This window comes from Sphaeramia orbicularis, chromosome 12, assembly GCF_902148855.1.
Source record: "Sphaeramia orbicularis chromosome 12, fSphaOr1.1, whole genome shotgun sequence".
Taxonomy (NCBI): Eukaryota; Metazoa; Chordata; class Actinopteri; order Kurtiformes; family Apogonidae; genus Sphaeramia; species Sphaeramia orbicularis.
This window is the reverse complement of record NC_043968.1, coordinates 23,364,447-23,382,244: the sequence shown is the minus strand read 5'-3', so window position 1 is coordinate 23,382,244 and position 17,798 is coordinate 23,364,447. Positions and strand designations below refer to the sequence as shown.

At 39.2% G+C, this 17,798-nt stretch overlaps 3 protein-coding genes across 4 annotated transcripts; 2 read left to right on the top strand and 1 right to left on the bottom strand.

Moving 5' to 3' along the window:
• Nucleotides 1-3: 3 nt before the first annotated feature.
• krr1 (KRR1 small subunit processome component homolog) lies at nucleotides 4-4,733 on the top strand. 2 transcript variants are annotated; one of them, XM_030150768.1, is made up of 10 exons: nucleotides 4-102; nucleotides 1,114-1,289; nucleotides 1,414-1,548; nucleotides 1,784-1,909; nucleotides 2,166-2,249; nucleotides 2,450-2,506; nucleotides 3,313-3,483; nucleotides 3,705-3,782; nucleotides 3,900-3,996; nucleotides 4,126-4,733. In XM_030150768.1, the coding sequence occupies exons 1-10, from the start codon at nucleotides 27-29 to the stop codon at nucleotides 4,257-4,259; spliced, it is 1,134 nt and encodes a 377-aa protein (XP_030006628.1). In that variant the 5' UTR covers nucleotides 4-26; the 3' UTR covers nucleotides 4,260-4,733. The 2 variants fall into 2 exon arrangements, with proteins under 2 accessions (XP_030006628.1, XP_030006627.1); XM_030150767.1 differs by having other exon boundaries at nucleotides 7-102; nucleotides 1,111-1,289.
• Nucleotides 4,442-10,574, bottom strand: glipr1a (GLI pathogenesis-related 1a). Its single transcript, XM_030150769.1, has 5 exons — nucleotides 10,313-10,574; nucleotides 6,777-7,010; nucleotides 6,530-6,648; nucleotides 6,105-6,190; nucleotides 4,442-5,129 (listed from the first exon to the last, which is right to left on the bottom strand). The coding sequence occupies exons 1-5, from the start codon at nucleotides 10,481-10,483 to the stop codon at nucleotides 4,978-4,980; spliced, it is 762 nt and encodes a 253-aa protein (XP_030006629.1). The 5' UTR covers nucleotides 10,484-10,574; the 3' UTR covers nucleotides 4,442-4,977.
• Nucleotides 10,575-16,003: 5,429 nt separating this feature from the next.
• On the top strand, nucleotides 16,004-17,687 carry LOC115430717 (uncharacterized). Its single transcript, XM_030150899.1, has 2 exons — nucleotides 16,004-16,739; nucleotides 16,788-17,687. Exons 1-2 carry the CDS (start codon nucleotides 16,358-16,360, stop codon nucleotides 17,048-17,050), a joined length of 645 nt encoding a protein of 214 aa, XP_030006759.1. The 5' UTR covers nucleotides 16,004-16,357; the 3' UTR covers nucleotides 17,051-17,687.
• The last annotated feature ends 111 nt before the right edge of the window (nucleotides 17,688-17,798 follow it).

The following is a 17,798-nucleotide window of genomic DNA, read 5'->3' as shown; positions in this document are numbered from 1 at the left end:
TACGTCACTTCCGCTTTCAATCAACAATGGCGTCTTCCACAACAGGAGACGGCGTGAGTGGTGCTCAAACAGAGAAAAAACACAAAAAGACCAAAAACCAAGGTAAGGAGCCGATGCTGTATAGTTTAAATAGTTAACAGATTAACGCTAGTCTACTTAAAAATTAAAGAACATCCGGGGTTTGTCGTCCAGCTGTCGTGTTGACATGTTGAGCAGAAGATGGCAGAAATCACGCATGTATGAAGACCAACAGACAGCCGATGGACTTATTGTAAATAGTAGAAACTTAAGTCTTAAAAATGAACTCAATAACTTCTCTCCTAAACAGTCGCGCCTTTCTGGTCAGCTGTTCCAAGGTCACAACAACATGAAATGCATTCTCAGATGTAGCTCGTAATACTGGCGTTAACATTTACCAGATATCATTCATCTTGTCTGTTATTCTGTCGGTATTTGTGTGACATTGTAGATATGAGGGGCCTGGTGTGTAGCTGGGGCCTGGGTGTCAGCCATCATAGGGCTTTGAGGTTTATTAAATAATTCACGCCAGCTGTTTATTGTGAAAATGTTTATATTCATATAAGGAAAACTCAAATTCAGGCTCCAGGTCATTGAATATACATTGCTGACATATTCTGAATCACATTAAAATAGTAATCCTCCTGTTCTTTATCAGCGCAAAATCTGTCCAATGCAGAGATACAAAGGGCATATACACAGGTTATTGTTAGTACAGTGCTCACAAGCAGCATATAAACAAAGTTCTATCAATAATATCAATGAGTATTCAGTACTTGTCAATGTGCTGCAGGTTAAGCACAATGTAGACACTGTGCAAGTGTCAAACCTCCTTCAAATAAAGGCCTGGTACCTTCTGCTTATCGGTCAGTTTTTCAATGTTGTAATGCCGTAGAATTAAAAAAAAAAAAAAAAAGAAAAAAAAGAAAAAAAAAAAGATAATTCCCGTGCTTGTTACATATTCTTAGCTGGGAGATGACAAATGTGGTTGTTCAATATTTAGACCATCCACAAATCTACTCCAGTGGTGTGACACCAACATAATTTTGGGACTAAACCATTGAAGTATCTACTTCTTATGCCTTTGTTTGGCAGTGGATGAATCTGAGCTTCTGACTGTTCCTGATGGATGGAAAGAGCCCACCTTTACTAAAGATGACAACCCCCGTGGTCTGCTGGAGGAGAGCAGCTTTGCCACACTCTTTCCTAAATACAGAGAAGCATATCTCAAAGAGTGCTGGCCTCTTGTGGAGAAGGCTTTAGGAGATTCAGTAAGTGTAGTGTCTTAAAAAAAGCTGAGCTTGAGTTGCAAAACTGTTTGACGGTTCATGTAGAAATGAATCAGCTGCTCCTGCTGTTGTCATTTTGTGTAACACAGATTTTTGTTCTCCTCAGAACATCAAAGCTTCTCTGGACCTGATCGAGGGCAGCATATCTGTCTGCACCACAAAGAAAACGTATGACCCTTATGCCATCATAAGAGCCAGAGACCTCATCAAGCTGCTTGCCAGGAGTGTCCCATTTGAGCAGGTAATGATGCTCACTACAGGACTCTGTCAAGAACCATGGTCACTTCTGCTCTGGTTTCTCCTCATTTCAAACCATTGGTAGTTATAGAGAAGTGAATGTTATCAGCAGGAGACTTCTGTTTATTGCAACAGCAGGAGAAGAGGCCTTGTATTCATAATATCTTTAACATGAAAGACTTTGCTTTTAATTGTTGTGTTCTTACGATAAGTGCTCCTTCTTTTTTTTTTTCTTCGAGGCTGTACGTATATTGCAGGATGATATGGCCTGTGACATTATCAAAATAGGGACGTTGGTGAGAAACAGAGAACGGTTTGTGAAACGAAGACAGCGACTCATTGGCCCCAAAGGCTCCACCCTAAAAGTGAGTCCAGTGTTCGTACAGCTCATTAAATACCACCTGGAAAACTGAATTTATATCAGAAAAAGCAGTTTATTCACATTGCTGTCAAAACAATTCTGCTTTGTTTAAAAATTGCCTGTGGAATGTTCTTATCATTTGTGTGTATCTTGAGATGAACACCACTAGATGGCAATATTTCTTCTAAATGCCCAAACTAACTAATGCGCAGTACCGAAAAAATGACAAGCCCTTGGTTAATCCCTGTCCATCTCTCTAGGCTTTAGAGTTGTTGACCAACTGCTATGTGATGGTGCAGGGCAACACGGTGTCGGCCCTGGGTCCCTACAACGGCCTGAAGGAGGTAAGAACTTAAGAAGCTCTGCTTTGTGTGTTAACAACAGGATAGTCTCACTTTTGTTTAAATGAAAGGAAATCGGTATTATTAAAATGGATAAAAAGAACTAGAATTTATAGACACACTAAGTTTAAGTAGTGCAAGTTTCCACATACTCCAGACAATATGAGAGAATATGTGTTTTATTATGTCTGTCTGTTATCCAGGTGCGCAAAGTTGTTATGGACACCATGAAGAACATCCATCCCATCTACAATATTAAGGTACAGTATGTACAAACCAGCAGTATTTCACCACCGCATTTAACCTATAAACACTGCATTCATGCCCAATGAAGATGTTTTCCATCCTTGTTCTTGATTTCCTGACTGAAAAAAGTCTCTCTGACTCAGGTCAGGGCTGAGGGCATGTGTCACATCCGCACAGAGTTAAAGCAGTGTTGTGCACAGTCACTGAATCTACACGACAGTATCCATGCAAATGTGTTGTCACAATACTAGGAAAAAGTCATCAATTAAAAGGAGCAGTGAAATATTTCATTACTGTATACATATCAGTGTGTGAAATGAGAGGATGTATATTACTCTTTGTGGATTAACTAGAGACAAAAGACATTATTGTTTAGCTAGTCTGGCTCCAATCAATAATTACACAACTAAAGTTTATTAATTGGTTTGTGACATCATGTTAGTTTATTTAATACACAAGAAGAAATGTAAAAATTGCAGATTTTCTCCCCTGGTTTCTCATTGCATCACTACCATGGCCTGTAATAAAGGCTCAAATGCACCGAAACAGTTGTGCACAGTAATTATATGTATCATCATTACAGGTTGTGAACTTTTTATTAATGAATGTATTTGGACTATTTCTTGCAGACCATGGTCTAAAGTAGATGCCACAGGTGCAGAAACAAATGAATAAAAACAGTAACAGCTTCAAGTCCTTTTTAAAATCCTCAAAGTTGTGTTTATTTGTCCTCCATTGTGCTCTAAATGCTTCAGATGATGATATAAACATTGAATTTCTTTGGTCCCATCAATCCCCTTCCACCCTGTGTGACCACCAGACCCTTATGATCAAACGGGAGCTGTCCAAAGACCCGGACCTGAGGGTGCAGAGCTGGGAGCGCTTCCTGCCAAAGTTCCGTCACAAGAACGTGGCCAAGCGCAAGGAACCCAAGAAGAAGAGTGTGAAGAAGGAATACACACCGTTCCCACCACCACAGCCAGAGAGCAAGGTCAGCATCATCACAGTTCACATCCACACCCATCTGCATCACAGCTTTTCTACTTTTTTTACCACATTATCTTGATTTTGGTTGAATACTGATGGTCTTGCGTAGTATAATATTTTTTAACTAAAGATGTCCTGTAACATCCTATGTTTAGACAAATACTGTTACACAACGATGAGCTAAAACTACGTTCAGGTCTTGGCTAACATGGACTGTCTCTGTAGGTTGACAAGGAGTTGGCCACAGGTGAATTCTTTCTACGTGAAAGTGTGAAGAAGAGGAAGAAAATGGAGGAGATAAAGGTGAGCAGCTTAAAAGGATTATAGTGATACCGGTTTGATGAAATGTTAGTTAATAGTTGCAGAGTCATGTTGTGTGTTTGAGGTTTGGCTGATAAGCATGTTGTTCCTTTTTCTCAGGTTAAGCAAGCTGAAGCACTGACGAAGAAACAAGAAGAGCGGAACAAGGCTTTCATTCCTCCTAAAGAGAAACCTTTACTGAAAAAGACCACAAAAGGTATTCATTAAAATCAAGCACATGAGACCAACCTGATATTCAGAGATGGAGTTAATGCTCAAAGTAAAACACTGGAAAAGTTGAGTTAAAGCTCATGGTGATTTCATTTTGTGTTACTTTGTTTCGTAGCTCCGACAGAAGGAAAGCTGGACATTGAAGCCATCAAGGAGAAAGTGAAAAAAGCCAAAATGAAGAAACTGGGTGCCCCCCCGGTGAACCCAGCTCCTCCCAGCAGCACTACCAACAAAAAGAAAAAGAACTAAAACAAAGGATAAGCACAGACACACTGCTCTGCTGGTGGAAAGTGAAGCGTGTCATATGTTGTTGGACAGTGATACAGGACGATTAAGTACAACAGACACATTGAGATGGGACGACACACATGCATTGAGCATGTATCCGGATGAATCAGCTGATTCATAGATTTTTTTTTTATTTTTTATTGAACTATTGTTGATGTGAGAGATTTTCCACTTTTTCTGTCCTGTGTGTCATCCTCAGGAGAACAGGTGTAGGTTAAAGTCTGTGAAATCTCCTTCATTTCCATTTGTCTATAGTTTTGACTGTGTATGGTCAGTATTTATATTTTGCTAAATATCTATTTTTCACGTTGGAACACCAGTGTGTGTTAAGGAGGCAAATGAAAAACTGAAATTAAAGGAAAGGACAGTGAAAATTATCTAATCCTTTTATTTCAACGTCAAAATAAAGTTCGGCATATTTTAACCAATTTATTACATCATTGTGAATGTGCTTGTTCATTTACACACACAGCAGATAAAATCTAAGCCGGATTTGTAATATTATCAAACTTTTGCAATGACTAAAAGTTTCACGTTCAGATGTTCTGTACTCCTTTAACTTATTTCATGCATTTCCTTCTCTCTCCCCCCCCCCCCCCCCCCACACACACACACACACACTTCCGGACTTAGAATTAAAAGTTTTATATTTATCTTTTTAGACCAGCCACCATAACCTCTATTCATACCAGAAAATGTCAGGGTAATGGTGGTGAACTGCATATGCTGCAATGAAAGTACAGATTAGGGCAATGGGCCGGACGACTACAACAGCCACATAGTCTGAGCCCGAGTTCAGGGCAGGCTCCTGGTCTTGGGTCCAGTTGGAGCCTGGAAAAGAATGAAGTCAGAAAATATTGAAAATTCACATTAGAATTTGTAGATGTCTTTCAACCCTAATTTATTTAGAGGCCCATGTTGCTAATACTCAGCACTGCAAATAATTTGGTTCTTGCAAGACAAAAAAAAAAACAGGTGTAGAAGTGTTAGATAATTTATCTTCTTTTAAGAGTTAATTTCCTGTTTAAGGTGTTCATACATCTGTAGATATGCTTATGTCTAGAATTAACCATCTTAATTCAAAAAATCTTGTCAAGTGAATTCATCTTGTTGCATGGACAGATATTTCACTTGTTTTGAGTATCTTTTCCCTTATATTTAGTGTTTTTATCTTTTTTATCTTGTTTTCAAAATTGACACAAGATAAAATCAGACTTTGTTTAGCTGCTAAATTCTGTTTTTTACCTCCGCCAAAAAGGTTATGTTTTTGCCAGCATTGGTTTGTCTGTCTGTCCGTGTGCACGATAACTCAAAAAGTTAAGGACGGATTTGGATGAAAATTTCAGGAAATGTTGATACTGGCACAAAGAACAAATGATTAAATTTTGGTGGTGATTGGGGGTGGGGGGGTCACTGATCTGCCTTGGCGGAGGTCTGCGCTCTCCGAGTGCTTATCTAGTTTTGTTTGTTTTTAGTTGAAAATTGCTGCTTGCTGTCCCCCACAAACATATACAAATACAAATCAGCTGTGAAAATGGATTAAAAATTAACTTGTGGGCCTGCAGGTTATATTGAGCTTGGGAGGGAGGAGTAGAGTTGCAAATTAGTTTTTATCACTTTTCTTGTCCAGGCAGTAATGATTTATTAATAATTGATTATGTAACCGGTTCTACGAGAAAAGACTGAGTCAGTAATGTGATGTATTATTTAGATGGAAACAAATTATGGCTGCTTTTCAGTTGTGGAAAAGAAAACAGCAGAAGATAATGTAAGTGTGACAAGACATTTGAAAGACTGGATACTCACGGCAAAGTCTGTCCACACATCTGCCTTTACATCCAGAGCAGGCGTCTCCTTTAGTTTGATACGGTCGCCTTCTATTCACATTGCCCCTAAAAAGCAACATGGCATCACTTTAATGCACTGAAGCAAGCCAAAGGTTTTTAATTCTGTCTTTTCTATAAAGCTACAGTCTTCACTTTTTCTTCTGTTTTCCTTGGAACACTATTAAAGTTTCTAAGGTAAGGCTGCTGTTGTTTTAGACTGTTTGCCATTATATTCAATACCTAAACCAACCACCTGTTAGCGTGGGCTTCTCTTGTTATACCTCATCTGTCCCATTGAAAAAGAATAAATGTGGCTCAAATCCTTCAGATTGCCATAAAAATATGACAAATTATCCAAAAATATAGAAGAATAAGAATTTAAAAAAGAACTGTTGGAGCACTTACGCTGCAGCATAGTTGCATACAAACACAGCTCCATCAGTGGTATCAAAGCTGGTTTTTCTAACACCATTTGGACATCGCTGGACAGCACAGCCGACCTTGTCAGAGCTCGCCCACACAACCTGGAGATGATGAACATGTTAACCTTTTTTAACCGCAGACATAAAAGAGTCCCCACATTCCTATTGACTGTTAATGACACATAGTCAGAAGCACATAATCAAAACCTTTCATGCTAAACTAAACATACCTGTGTGTAGTGACCGCAGACCTTCGTGCATGTGTTGCTGCTGTAATGGTAGTGCTGCTTTTCATCCACCCAAAGTTTTATGGCTCCACTCACATCGAAATGTGATGGTGGATAACCCGCCCATATGTTCTCACCTATGGAGGTGAAACTAGGGTGCACAGGGTTGGGGTTGTGTTCAAATACACACTGTTTGGCCCACGCCAGTGCAGTGGCAGCCAAACCACCGTCCCATGTCTGAACAAGCAGAGAAAACAACATACAGAAAGAAAGTTGTTCATTAAACAGACTTGTATCAATGCTTTATTCATGCAGTTATGCATTTATTATTGTGATCACTTTGCTTTGTGTGCGTGCGTGTGTTTGGGTTTTTTTTTTGTTAGCAAGATAACTCAAAAAGTTATGGACGGATTTTCATGAAATTTTCAGGAAATGTTGATACTGGCACAAGGAAGAAATTATTAAATTTTGGTGATGATCGGGGGGGGGGGGGGGGGGGGGGCGCAGCAGCACTGATCTCTCTTGGCGGAGGTCTGCGCTCTCCGAGTGCTTTTTCTTTTATTTATTTAAAGGATCAGTTTTCCCAGACAACAGACATACATTTAGAATGCTTTGTTCATGTCTGAGATCTCTGCTTAATACTGCCTAATTTTTATATCAAACTTCTAATGGTTGAGTAAATTTGTTTTGAATTTATTAAAACCTAGCCTTAGGAAAATCCCTTTGCAGTTAACATAAAAAACAAAAAATACTTAATTTTGCAAGAGATCCTTAAAAAGTCTCACATTTGTTTAAATTAAGGCCCTAATTATCTTTAAAACTGATAATTAATCATTGAATCTGGCACTCAAAGGTCTTTAAAAATGTTCTATTATCAATTATTATCAATTAGCAATTATTATTACTATTAGTAATGATATTATTTGTAATTAGTGTTTTGTATTTTAGCATAACAGAGATGGGAATGAGTGAAGCCTCCAACAATCATTCATGGGTGGAGGTGTTCAGGTATGTGCTTTAAGAGCTTGAGCATTAGTAGCAAAAACATTAGTCACGGAGAGATGTAATGTTAGTTAGATTGTAACATGCTTAAGTGTTAGTTATTTTTGTGAATGAAAGGCCTTAAATTTAATCAAAGACACCTTAAAAATGTTTTTAAAGATCATAAATTCATCTTCATCAAACGTGCAGATACCCTGTTATAAAGAGTGGGGTGAGTTTCAATGGAAAAAGGTCATATAGTCTGATGAGTCCAGAGTGATTACCCATCATGCCTTGTGCTTGCGGTACAAGCCCATGGGGGCAGCGTTATGACCAGCACATACTGATATCTTCCTGAGACCCAGCAATGCATTTTTATCCTCTGTAGGGGACAAGAGTTTCACAGCTTTACTTATAAAAAAAAATGCTGTCCACTGCAAAGGACATTCCAAAAAAAATAAAACACAAATCAAAAACTGTATCTGAAAAACTGTTGCATTATGCTTTTTCCAATCAAGACAAATATTTAATGTAAAAAAGCCAAAAAAAATTACTTTCCTGGGTCTCGGGAGGATATAAACATGGTGGTGATGGGGTGATTGATTTGAAAATGATTTTACTTCATTTCGTAGATAAATCATAGTTTGTTACACATATAAAAACACTCTGACCGCTGTCTTTGACCAGTCAGAATTGAGAATCCCAACTGGCAAGATGACAGCAGCCATAAGCTGTGTTTGTCTAGTTAAGCTTTTATGCTTCCTTTGACAAGCATGTTTGCAAATTGATATTACTGTAAAGCAAAGATTAGTTATTATGGTTGTTAGAGAAATATAATATTAGACTGTTCTCTGTAAATACCAGGAGTTCAGAACACAAGTCATGGATGGGTTGTGATGACATGTCCTGTAAGAAAACACCCAGGGTATGTCTACTATTTCTTCTCTATCTACATGTTTTCTGTCTCGTGGTGCCAGTTTGGGGCCAGAGCAGCCTGTTAGTGAAGGTGGGAGGAGAGTACAAACATGGTCACTGAACCCATACATCACCGGTATCTAAGCCAATGGTGAACTTAATTAACGTCATTATGTTTGGACACTTGGACCTACAGTTGTATTATCCATATTCTTTCATAAGAACATAGACTTCCTGGTGTTAGTCAGTCAACTGCTGCATCTTGTTGTATGTACTTGACTCCTTGCTGCAAGTAAAGTCTTCTGATTCCAGAATCCAGTGACTCTGTCTTGATTCTTAGATGGTATCTCAGAGTTTTTCTATCAACTGTGCAGTATACATTCATATATATATATATTTTTTTATATTTAACGTTTCTTTAAGTTGCAGTTTATATATACAGGGTGGGAAAGCAAAATTTACAATATTTTGAGGCAGGGATTGAAAGACAGTGTATGACCAATTAGTTTATTGAAAGTCATGACAATTTATTTGCCACAAGAAAATTGACATAATAGAAAATGTTTTTATTCTATGTGTCCTCCTTCTTTCTCAATAACTGTCTTCACACGCTTCCTGAAACTTGCGCAAGTGTTCCTCAAATATTCAGGTGAGAACGTCTCCCATTCTTCTTTAATAGTATCTTCCAGACTTTCTCGTAATAGTTTTGCTCATAGTCATTCTCTTCTTTACATTATAAACAGTCTTTATGGACACTCCAACTATTTTTGAAATCTCCTTTGGTGTGACGAGTGCATTCAGCAAATCACACACTCTTTGACGTTTGCTTTCCTGATTACTCATATGGGCAAAAGTTTCTGAAAAGGTATGGATAATAGTGTTAGGTATGATTATGACATCAATATATGTTTGGTTTCAAAACAATTGACGTAGTGCCTGCTGAGAAAAAACAACTAAATGTTCATTGTAAATTTTGCTTCCCCACCCTGTACATACATACAGTACTGTGCAAAAGTTCTAGGTGACCTTTAGATTTGTTGTTTTTGCAGCATTGAAATGAACATGCATATTTATTTCTCAATCTCTTTTCTTCAGATACAACAAGAAAATACAGGAAATATGTGCACAGCCTTGAAAGACACACAAAAACGGAATGAAATGGGTTCTAAAGGGTAAAGTCAGTATTTAGTTTGACCCCTGACCCCATGACAAGAAGCAGCAAAAACCATTAGAAACATCTGGCACGTGCTGAATGAAACCTGGAATAAAAAATCAGAACGTGAATGAGAAAAATTTCATATTGTCTGAACAAAAGGATTAAAGACATGTTAAGTGTAAAAGAAAGGTCACACTAAATATGACCACTTTGGTTTATAGAAGCTGTTTTATTCACTGAAACTTTAGTTTTTACTGTAGTACATACTTTACTGCATGCAAATAATTTTGGCAGCGCTGCTTTAAATAAACATTTCTAAGCCATGAGCCCAGTAATCATTAACATTTGTCTTTATTCCTGTCCTACACAAATGAACTCATGAAATAGAACGTAGCTGCAGTACATTTGCATTGTATAGTGTACTTCCTGTACACTCTGTGTGTTAGTGAGATCATTCTAACACACTGTGGCTGACAGTCATGCCTACCATGTACAGCATGTCACTTGCAGGTGGATGGACCGACGACCGCGCCGTGTTGTGTTCCTTCACACATTGTTCTGCAAAGTTCCCATCAGTGATTTCTGGCAGTGAGACAGAACACACCCCAGAGCCCAGCACAATCCAGACCCACAGTCCGAGCCGCACCATGTTCTGCATGTTTCGGAGATCACAAATCACACTGCCGACAGAAACACCCAGGCTACTGCTGGTGAAATATGACTGAAAGTTTAACCACACTGCCCAAATAAAAAGCAGAACAGGATGTGTGTTGATATTTTTTTTTTCCTCAGAGGGGTCAAAGCAGAACTCAAATAGCTTACATGTAGTGAGAAAAGAAAACACAAATCCTCTTTCTCTCTGCCTGCAGGTAATTTATCTCAGTATACGCTGTGTAGTTCACAGTGTGGAGGAAATGAAATATAGGTGTCAAAGAGGAAACAGGAGAGGTGTCATCTGTTTATTCTTCTGAGTTTGTGTAAAAGCTGTCGTGTTTTTGGTTTAGAGCTTCACAGGCCTCCTGTCTGTTCCAGTGGTTTTGCACAAAGCATCAAATATTCATTAAGTCTCATCTGCAGGTTTGGTTGGTTATTGATCTGTCCCATTAAATCACCAAAACATTCCTTTAGCTGCATCACAGTGCTCGATGTAATGATGTTACATGTTTCCTGCCCAAAAGCTAATTATCTCCGCCACTGCATCTGTCTTTCCGTGTGCAAGATAACTCAAAAAGTTATGGACGGATTTGGATGAAAATTTCAGGAAATGTTGATACTGGCACAGGGAACAAATGATTAATGATGACAAAAAGGCAAAACATCATAAAAACACACAAAACAACACAGTGAGGACAGGCTTGGTTTTCCTTCATCCAGTGTTTAAGTTGTGATTTGAAGGAGGCACATGATTGTGAGTCTCTTATGTTGAGTGGAAAACTGCAAAGCATTAAAGCATTTTTCACTGCTTGCAGTGGACAAATAAACACATACTTTCCAGTTTTAACTCATTCTTATCAGGTGAGACTGATTAAGTATTATCTAAGTGTGCTATATTTCAAAAGCTGATTTTTGACAAAGAAATCCACACTCCATACATCCATTTAGTATCTTGCAATAGCAGTAAAAATCCCACTTACCACACATTAGGTTAAACCACAGCTGAACTGTCAATAAATGGGAATATAAAGAGCCATTTAGGAGCCAAAACATCATATTCAGACTTTTTCTGGACTTTTTATCTGTTTTTTTCATTTGTTTCACATCATATTTTATGTTAAATCATTCTGTGTCTGAGCTACAGCCCACGTCTCAAGGGACATAAAATTGAACACAGACTTCAGAGGAAATGCTTCATACATGTTTGTTTTCTCTCTTCTACCTCAGATGCTACTATTTCATTTGTTCAGTCATGAAAGGGGCTGCTTTTGTGTCTCAGCTTTTCTGCTCTCTTCATGATGAAAAAAGTATGAACATGTTATGCACATGTTAGTGAATCAGGCCCATTTAACCCTAACCCTAACACTAACCCTTTATTATTATTTTTTTTATTTAACCTTTATTTACCCAGGCAAGCAATTAAGAACAAATTCTTATTTCCAAATGCAGCCTGATCAAAGAGCAAAGGCTCCTTGAGGGGTAGGGGGCGAGGGGACTAAAAGTAAAAACAAGGTTAAACAATTACAGAAACAAAAAATTAATGAATAAATACATAACAACAATAACAGTGAGACATGTAAAAGACAAATACTCAACAGGTGCAACAGTCAACTGAAATTTGTTCCAGGTTTTGCTTAGAAACATAACTTTAACCATAAGTGATAATGCAAGTCAACATTTATCTGTAATGTTGTAGAAATCACTCCCAAACCATGTTGCAGTGGTTTATTAAATTATGGTATTGAATTGGTGGTGAGGAGGATGAGGTGTTGTTTTGGTCAGAGCTGCAGGGCATGTTTTTGCAGAATTCCCTGATGAGATCCAGTCTCCTTGTTGGGTATGATGATGCAGGATGTTGCTAGGGGGAACCTGAACAGCTTAGCAGTTATGATCCCATGAGATATGTGCTTTCTGATATACAGTGATTTCAAACACATTAAGGCTAAAGGCAGCAGTCTTTGGAAACATATCTATACTTTAAGGAATATGCTCGGGTAACCTTCACATTTTGGTCTATATGCAAAGCTTCAAAAGGTCATTGTGGAAAATGGTGTGTTGACATTGTTGCCTGGACTGGTCTACCAGGATAATGTTGTTAGGTTTCATAATATTTTGTGCATAAAATGTAAATCTTACAGCAAACCAGTCTGACTCTGATACATCTGATACATCCCATCTTTACTTGTTTAGAGATAGACCATGTTACATGTGTGTTAATCAGGGGTACGATGAGGTAGGACCCACAATGTGGCGGTCCCCTGCCAAAGTTACACAAGCACACCCAAAATATGCCATATTTTCCCAGCACTATATCCTCAATAACACAATGCATTCAGTAATATTAATTTGTAAATAGAACATGATATGTACACTTAGTGTGTATGTGCATCAAATCATTTTCAAATCAAACATACTTTAAACCCAAGGATGATAAAAGTTTCAGAACAAAAAGTGTTTTCTACAAATGTAAATGAGTGTCTTCGACGCTGCTCACTGAGGTGTGTGTGTGTGATTAAAAACTTCCTGTCAACCAACTAGCTTGTCTAATTTGACTACAGAATTAAAAATCACCAGTAGAGGTCACTGTAACTGAAGCCATTTTCATAACAATTGACAAAGAAAAAAACAGTATATGTCAAAGTATGTGTCAAACAAATGAACCAGCTTTCAGTGGAGCTTTGTATTTCATTTACTGCTTTTAAAATTGAGATACACGCCTCGCTCTTCCTGGAATATCGAAGCCGTTACAGGAGAGAGAATCACTGACAATTTGGAATGGGGCCCAGTACCAAACCAGTGCAATCAAAAATATGGGAACATTGATTTGATTTCACCAACCAAGGCTGACAATAGGCTGTTTAATTTTATTGTGCCAAAAGTTTACATCCTTATTGCTAGCTTTTATTACATTGGAATATTATGTAACAAACTAAGTTTAAAATTGTTTGTTTGGAATCATAGATCATATTTTATATATTGTACCCCTCACTTGTATTTTTTTTTCTTGGGTCAAGTGTTTTTGCTGCACGCAGGAGCTGGCATACAACAACACTTCTTCCATGTTAAGGCACTATCATGCAAAGCATTCTTCTGCCCAATATCCATTCATTCATAATACATTCAATTCAAGAGCACAGAAGCACAGTTTACACATAAGAGAACAAGGGGAAATCAGAGCATGTATTACACACAAGCACCCATGTATTGTTAAATCCTACGCATTTTGTGTATATGTATTTTTCAGGCCTGCAGGAAATCTAAAGGACATGATTGATGAGGCCCTGGTGCACATGGTTGTTGATGACTTTAAGCCAGTGGTTCCCAACCCTTTTTGGTTTGTGACCCCATTTTAACATTACAAATTTCTGGCGACCCCAGACATTCAAAACAGAGATTTTTCTCTTGGCGAAGAAGTCTTTCCATTCTCTGGTCTTTCTAGTTTTCTGACTGCGACTGTGCACAGTAATACATGTGGTCACAGGATCAGGTCAATCAAGATATGCCCTCTCAGATATTATATCCTGCATTTTATTTGAACTTGATTTTTATAGGGAAGTGTGTGGTGTTTTAATTGCAATTAAATATGTATTGAATCATTAAAAAATATTTTTTATATTATTATTATTATTATTAATTTTTTTTTTTTTTTTTTTAATCAATTACTAGAAATTTCAGGTGACCCCATTTGAATTCCAGGCAACCCCAAGGTTGAAAAACACTGCTTTAAGCCATTTAACATCCTGGAGGATGTGGGATTCAGAGATTTTGTGCGCCTTCTGGATGCAACCTGCATTCTTCCATCAAGAAAAACTTTGAAAGCTATAGTTGAGAAAAAGTTTAAGGAAGAGAAAGAGAAGGCCAAGTTAGAAGTTCAGAGGACCACAGCAGGGATTCTAACATCAGACATGTGGATGTCCCTTCACACGGATGCCTGCTTGGCTGTAACATGCCATTTTGTTGACACCAAGGGGGACCTGTTAACTCTTTTACTGGGAGTGGGTCATTTTCCACAGTCACAAAGTGCTTCCAATATAGCAGCCGTAAAGACCTCCCTCATGGATGAATAGGGAATTAAATAAAAAATTTGATGTTTTGTCACAAATGGCATACAAAACAATAAATTACAAGTAAAGCATAATATTTGCCTTTCCCATGCACTAAATTTGGTTGCCAGAAATGCTATCAAACAAACCAGAGCTACATGACATTAGAGGACAGACAAAGAAGATCACAGCCTACCTCAGGAGCAGTACTGTGGCTAAAGAGTTTCTTGCCTTTCAACAGCAAATGTCAAAACCAGTGCATAAGTTGGTGTAAGAAGTAGACACCGGTTTGAATAACACTTTTGACATTACGTCCAGACTCCATGAAGAGCAGGAACCAGTTGATGTTTCACTGGTGTCATTGCACACTAATGTACCTCCATTGTCCTCTGCAGACTACCACACCAGTGCAGAATGCGTCATAGTTCTGTCTCCTCTAACAAAGGCAACTGAAGAGTTTTTGTCTGAAAAGTCATTATCTATACCAAGGGCCAAACTTGTCACTCGTATGTTGAGATATAGTTTGGCAAAAAAGAAGCGAGAAGTGAATAATGACAAGGCTTTACAGCTCTGCAGTGCACTATGATGACTGAGAGGCTGAGCCATTATTAAGTCACTGGCTAAACTGCTCTGCCCACTCTGCTGGAATCCTCCCTTTAAGACAATGGGATGTGGGCAGTCCCACAAATGCACAGAATAACAGTTTAACAGCAGAATGGGCTGTGACAATGAGAGAATACTCACCAGCCAAACCTGCAGCACCAGAACCTGCTGAAAGTGCAGCACCAGAATCAGGAAGGACTGTAGAACAAAAATATCATCCAAAACTATTGCACTTATTTGCATTGTATTTTGTCACTGTTTCAGGAACCAGCCTGTGGGATCTTTTGGACCACCAAGTATCAGAGTCAAGAAGAGTGCCACAGCCAAAGCAACCGTAGAAGTACAACAATACCTCAGTAAAACCGATGTGCCACGCACCAAGGACCCCATGTTTTGGGCACAGAACAAACAGCTGTACCCAAATTTGCATGTGCTGGCTCATAGACTCATCTGCACCCCTGCACCATCTCTACCATGTGAAAGAGTGTTCTCCAAAGCTGGAGAAGATATGAACAAACCGAAACTGAAATCAAGCCCTCACTCTGGCCTTTTCGGAATTCCAGGTAGCTGCAGCTGGAGCAGCAGCAGCAAGAAGCAATGAAGCTGTTTCTGTTTTTGTTGCTGCTGCATCACTCCTGCGGCTGTGTGTGCAATGCACTTTGCAACAAAATTTCCAAAAAGTGACATATAAGTTTGGTATGTAAACTAATAGACAACTTGTGATGGAGTACACTTCAAAGCTGTTCTCAGTGAGGGAAATGATTCAGGTGAGTAATAACGGAAAGACTAACAAATTCGTGATACTTAGACTATCACTCAGGTTTTACAGATTTGATGAAAAATTGGTGACGAAAGTCATACGCAGCTTTAAGACTGGAAGACCGGGTTGAAGTCCCGTGACCACATTTAACTACAAATACTCAGATGTAATCCAAGACCAGATGATACTGTGAGGATCTGAGAATAAAAAAATACTCAGACATAATCCAAGACCAGGAAATACTGTGAGGATCTAGGTTTTGAGAGTGACAGAATGGGCGCCCAAGACAGTAAAGAGGAACGATGTAAACCTGACAGTTCAATAATGACAAAAATGAAACACTTAAGGTGACGAATCATGTGACTGTTTATTATACTGGTGCAAAAACCATGGCTTTCCTGATGGAGGTTCCTTCAGCGAAAACCAGATCAGAAAGTTAAGGGAAAGTTTACAGAAAGAAAAAGATAAGTTGATGAAAGGGAAAAAGATGAAGGTATCAGACATGAAATTCATCGACAAAAATGAAAAATGTCTTAAAATGTGGGAAGCTGAATGTGAACGTAGGGGAAGAAAGCAGGCTCAAAAATCTATGACAATGTTAAATGTCAGTGAGGAAGTGGACACAGAAACACAGAAAAAACGACAGTCTAAACCCAACAGCACAAGCTCTTGTCTCTATCCATCTTTCACAGGAAGTAGGACTCTGGTTGACGACACGCTTGACGTCTGCCCTCCTCCCCCATACCAACCAGCCCATCAACCACCTCCGGCAACAGGGCCCCAACCCCCAGCTCCACCCCTCCTACAACCGCTCGCCTTTCAAGCTCCACCTCAAGTCCCGCTCCTGGTTCCAGTTCCTCTAAGCCAGCCTCTTGACCCGCCCCAAAGAGCGACAGCCTCAGCTCCACTCTACCCAGCTCTGAGCCACACCTCCACGCCAGTGAAGGAAGAAGGAGGTGCTACCAGACAGGAAGACAAGTCCTGGCTCACTGACCTGACCTCATCCCTCTCAGGGCTTTTGAGTCCCCCTGTCTCTGCTCACACCAGGAGCCACGGGAAGGTCCAGACCCTCTACCAAGGTGCTCATCAAAATAACATGCCTGTTCCTATTCTGCCTATGGTTCAGGTTATGGGAAACCAGAGCCGTACCCAGCGGCCAACATGACCCCTTATGAAGGTCTCCTGAAACAACAGTTCCAGAATGGACTCCAGACTGAAGTGGCGAATGCAGTAAAGGACTCATGTATAGGTGTTCTGGACCCAGCCACTAGACTCACTGAAGTGGTAAGGCATGAAAAACACGCCCACACTCGCCTGGCAGGAAACAGGCAAATTAACCCTGACAAAAATGTGTGTTACCATAGCAATGAATATGGACATTGGGCTCGAGACTGTCCCCACAGGAGCAGACAGTTTTGCTACAGAGGAAGAGGAAGAGGGTGTGGATTTTACAGCGGACAAGGGCGTGGACACCAGCCGTGTCTAGCTAAAGCCAGCCTGACCTTATGTTTGTGGTCACACGGTGACCACACTTCCTTTTACCGTTGTCGCACCCGGTATCTGCTACACTCGCTGTGTTAGATATGTGTAAAAGTTCATCCAATACACACCAATGTAACTACAAGTGAACGCCGAGTTCCTGTTTAATGCCTAGGAAATGTCTGTAATACCATTATAAAAAGCCAGAGAGATTTCACTCTTGTGAGATACTCATAGGATGTCATTTTGATACATACTTGGCTGTCTCCTGATTGCAATCAATAAATGCTTTTGTAAGACAACGGACCACCTGAACCTCTTCACTCATCGAGTTACAATAGAAACACACACTTATTCAGAGCTTTTTTTTTATTATTTATTTACTGAATTAGTCAAGTCTACATACACTTTTACCTTCTACCAAAAGACAAAAT

Bases quoted from the DNA above. Each gene is read 5' to 3' on its own strand.
- glipr1a (XM_030150769.1), bottom strand. From the start codon at position 10,483: ATGCAGAACATGGTGCGGCTCGGACTGTGGGTCTGGATTGTGCTGGGC. The intron at 7,011-10,312 runs GTAGGCATGACT...CTGCTTGTTCAG, and splicing joins CAAGTGACATGCTGTACATG to ACATGGGACGGTGGTTTGGC. The intron at 5,130-6,104 runs GTGAGTATCCAG...ATTCTTTTCCAG, and splicing joins ATGTGTGGACAGACTTTGCC to GCTCCAACTGGACCCAAGAC.
- krr1 (XM_030150767.1), top strand. From the start codon at position 27: ATGGCGTCTTCCACAACAGGAGACGGCGTGAGTGGTGCTCAAACAGAG. The intron at 1,290-1,413 runs GTAAGTGTAGTG...TGTTCTCCTCAG, and splicing joins AGAAGGCTTTAGGAGATTCA to AACATCAAAGCTTCTCTGGA. The intron at 1,910-2,165 runs GTGAGTCCAGTG...CCATCTCTCTAG, and splicing joins CCAAAGGCTCCACCCTAAAA to GCTTTAGAGTTGTTGACCAA.
- LOC115430717 (XM_030150899.1), top strand. From the start codon at position 16,358: ATGAAAGGGAAAAAGATGAAGGTATCAGACATGAAATTCATCGACAAA. The intron at 16,740-16,787 runs TTCCTCTAAGCC...CGACAGCCTCAG, and splicing joins AGTCCCGCTCCTGGTTCCAG to CTCCACTCTACCCAGCTCTG.